The sequence below is a fragment of the Nicotiana tabacum genome, chromosome 6 (genome assembly GCF_000715075.1).
Source record: "Nicotiana tabacum cultivar K326 chromosome 6, ASM71507v2, whole genome shotgun sequence".
NCBI lineage: Eukaryota > Viridiplantae > Streptophyta > Magnoliopsida > Solanales > Solanaceae > Nicotiana > Nicotiana tabacum.
In genome coordinates this window covers 189159057-189162472 of record NC_134085.1, presented here as the reverse complement: position 1 = coordinate 189162472, position 3416 = coordinate 189159057, and the positions used below count along the sequence as shown (strand labels likewise).

The following is a 3416-nucleotide window of genomic DNA, read 5'->3' as shown; positions in this document are numbered from 1 at the left end:
ACGACCCAAAAAGCAGGAGGGCTGTCACCGCTACCACTGGTGTAGCCCTGACAGTAGTAGTGGAATTATAGGGAAAAAGCAGAGAACTATACAAAATTCATCAAGTTCTACCGTGGTACAACAAACTGAACAATTGCAAGGTAGAAATCTTACAATTTTTAAGAGGAAACCCGCTGTCGAAAAGGATCAAACCCGAAAAGTCGCTGGAGCTCGGATACGGGATCTTTGCAGTTTTTCACCTTAAAAAGATGAGCCGCAGAGAAGAATCGCAGTTGGAACCCAAAAACAGAATATTCCATCCTAAATTGGAGAATTAAGTTCCTCATACTCGAATATTCTCTCTTATTCCCCACGCTTAATTTTCCCTTAATCGCCGCGCTAATCAAAACCAACGTATATAGTACCAAAAGAAAAACCTAGCTTTTAGCCGTACGATGATCCGTTCGAATCCCGTGTCTAGAAAATCAAACGGCTAATATTTGCCAAAAGATAAAAGTAGCAGAACGGTAATGACTTTTCTGGAAAGAAACAAAACTGCAAAAAGGGATTTGAATGGCTTTGCTTTAACGTACCACAAACTGAAAAACGTAATATTCCTTGGCATCTTTTTCTCCGTTTCCTAATTCAAAAATGAACAAACCTTTACAACTCTTTTCCCCCTATATAAAGCCCTTCTTCTCCAGGTTTTCTATCACTTCAAGCTCAAACAACTGTTTCTGTTTTGAACCCAAAGAAAATACTAGGAAGAAGGAATTTTTCTCTTTTTTTCCTTTCATTCTCTTTAAAAACTGAAAAATGGCCGGAATCGTTGTAGTTTTTGACTTCGACAAGACGATTATCGATTTGGACAGCGATAATTGGGTGGTGGATGAGTTAGGTGCTACTGATTTGTTCAATCAACTTCTCCCTACCATGCCCTGGAATTCTGTCATGGTTGGTTTTTCTTTTCATATTTACACAGTCTATTATGTTCAATTTAATGACGTGAATTCGGGTGTATCGATCAAATCAAATAGTTTAACCGATGTTACAATTTCAAATGACACAATATGCTCATGTAAGATAACGTGTCTTGCATTTATTAGTTTGATTTTTCCTAATTTTCCGGCTTTCACACAAATTACAGGACAAGATGATGAAGGAGCTTCATGCACAAGGCAAAACTATTGCGGACATTGAAGAAGTACTTAAACGGGCACCAATAATTCCCCGCGTAGTACCAGCCATTAAAGAGGCTCATGCTTTAGGGTATGTAGATCTCTAAACTTCAGTATTTTTATTGGCATATATTTCCTCTGTGTTTTTTTTTTTTTTTAAAATAGTGACTCAAGACATTAAATGCAATGCTTGTTATTTTCAGTTGTGATTTGAGGGTAGTAAGTGATGCAAATATTTTCTACATCGAGACAATATTGAAGCATCTGGGAATAATGGATTGCTTCTCAGAGATCAACTCAAACCCAGGATATATTGATGAGGAAGGAAAACTTAGAATCCAACCTTACCATGATTTTCACACTTCATCTCACGGTTGCAGTCTTTGTCCTCCCAACATGTGCAAGGTAAAACACAACAAAAAACTTAATCTTACTCGATGTCTACACAAATTCAACGATGTTAAAACACGTGTTTTTACATATACTGTTATTAATTAATTATGATCGTGGTAAATTAATATGATTTTGGTGTAAACATCTGATTCTAATCTCATAACTTTCTTTTTATGGCCCAAGCTAGTTTCCGACTTGCATGTTAGATGGTACTAGAGTAGTAGTTTTCCTAATGTTTTTCGAATATGCTGAAATACAGAATTTCTCTTTTGATAATGTAGTATAGTACTCTCATATCAAGCCTATGGCCAGCAAAATTTCTCTTTATATTTTTCTTTTAATCTTTTATATGTATAATATTTGGATTTATAAACAATTAATATATTCTAATGGATGGGTTTCTTTGTTAATAAACAAAACAGGGCCTCATTATAGAAAGAATACAAGCTTCTCTGGCTACGGAAGGGAAGAAAAGAATGATTTATCTTGGTGATGGAGCAGGTGATTTCTGCCCCAGCTTGAAACTCAAAAAGGAAGATTTTGTAATGCCAAGGAAAGATTTTCCGGTCTGGAAATTAATAAATGAAAATCGTGAACTGGTAAAAGCAGAGATTCATGGGTGGAAGGATGGAGAAGAGTATGAACATATTCTGCTTCAGATAATCAAAACAATAACAATGGAGGAGAACCAATTGTTATCAGTTGATTGCAAGTTTCAGACAATTCCCATTGAGGCCTTACCAAAAGCTGTCCCTGTGCCTTACTAATATTGAAGCTTTTGATGACTTGCTTATGATGTCAATAAATTAAAGGATAGTAATGCGTGTGATTTTGTGTGTTAATTAAAATATCAAGAAAGTGATCAACTGACAGCTAACTGATAAAGAGCTGGCTTTGATTAATTACTTGTTCTTTATGGTTTTTGTCGAATCCAAACACCTAAAGTGTTATGTGGTTTTGAGCCTATGATTCGGGCTCTAAATAACATGATGTGACAATTTTAACTACTTGTATTATCTCCCTTAACTTTTTAATCATTCTTAAGTTATATTTTGCTCAAATTTAAGCTTTTATTTTTTCTTCTTTTTAATATTTTTGCGTTCGGTAAGACCTCATTATAAACGAAATTGCCACAACATCTGGAAAGAGGTAGCACAATCTATTATGCTAATATCAGAACATTCGTTACAACTTACGAGAAATAAAATAGCCTATTATTCTTATCTCAAAAAATTTAAAATCTTTCTTCCATTTATCTTTTTTCCAGTATTTTTGCTTAGATGAAGTAATATTTTGATACTTGAAAAACGGTTCAACGTTCCAAAGCGCAAGGATTATCAAAACTTTATTATGAAAACATGAACTGAATATGATTTCATTTTATATATTTCTCAACATTACATTTTCTGAAGTTCTTGAGGTCTAAACGGAAGGAAGATTCGACCAAAAAAAAAAAAAAACGGAAGGAAGGAAAAGAAAAGTTGAATATGTATTAAATAACACTAAAATCTTTGGTCATGAATTACATATTGCACAATTAATTTATCAAGATTAACTAGTCATTTAAAGGATTTTTTTTATTGCAAACCATACAAATCACTACAACATTTTAGACCTATAACCACCCCTGAGAAGTGTGGCCTAAGATGCAAAGAAGTGTAGCATTTGATCAAAGGCTTTACGGCTTTAGACAACGCTTTTTGGGGTGGCCTAAACTGCCGTAATCTTTGACTATTGGCCACGCTTTGTGGGTGTTGTCTTAGAAGCCACGCTTTAAAAGTGTGGCTGATAAGGTACAAAGGCCACACTTATATTTTCTCATATAGCCACACTTTTATGGCATAAGGCTACACATTTGAAGCGTGA

At 34.6% G+C, this 3416-nt stretch overlaps 1 protein-coding gene across 1 annotated transcript; it reads left to right on the top strand.

The window, feature by feature from the left end:
- The first annotated feature begins 685 nt into the window (after positions 1–685).
- LOC107817132 (inorganic pyrophosphatase 2) lies at positions 686–2557 on the top strand. Its single transcript, XM_016642904.2, has 4 exons — positions 686–933; positions 1127–1248; positions 1361–1562; positions 1973–2557. The coding sequence occupies exons 1-4, from the start codon at positions 796–798 to the stop codon at positions 2315–2317; spliced, it is 807 nt and encodes a 268-aa protein (XP_016498390.1). The 5' UTR covers positions 686–795; the 3' UTR covers positions 2318–2557.
- Positions 2558–3416: the final 859 nt, after the last annotated feature.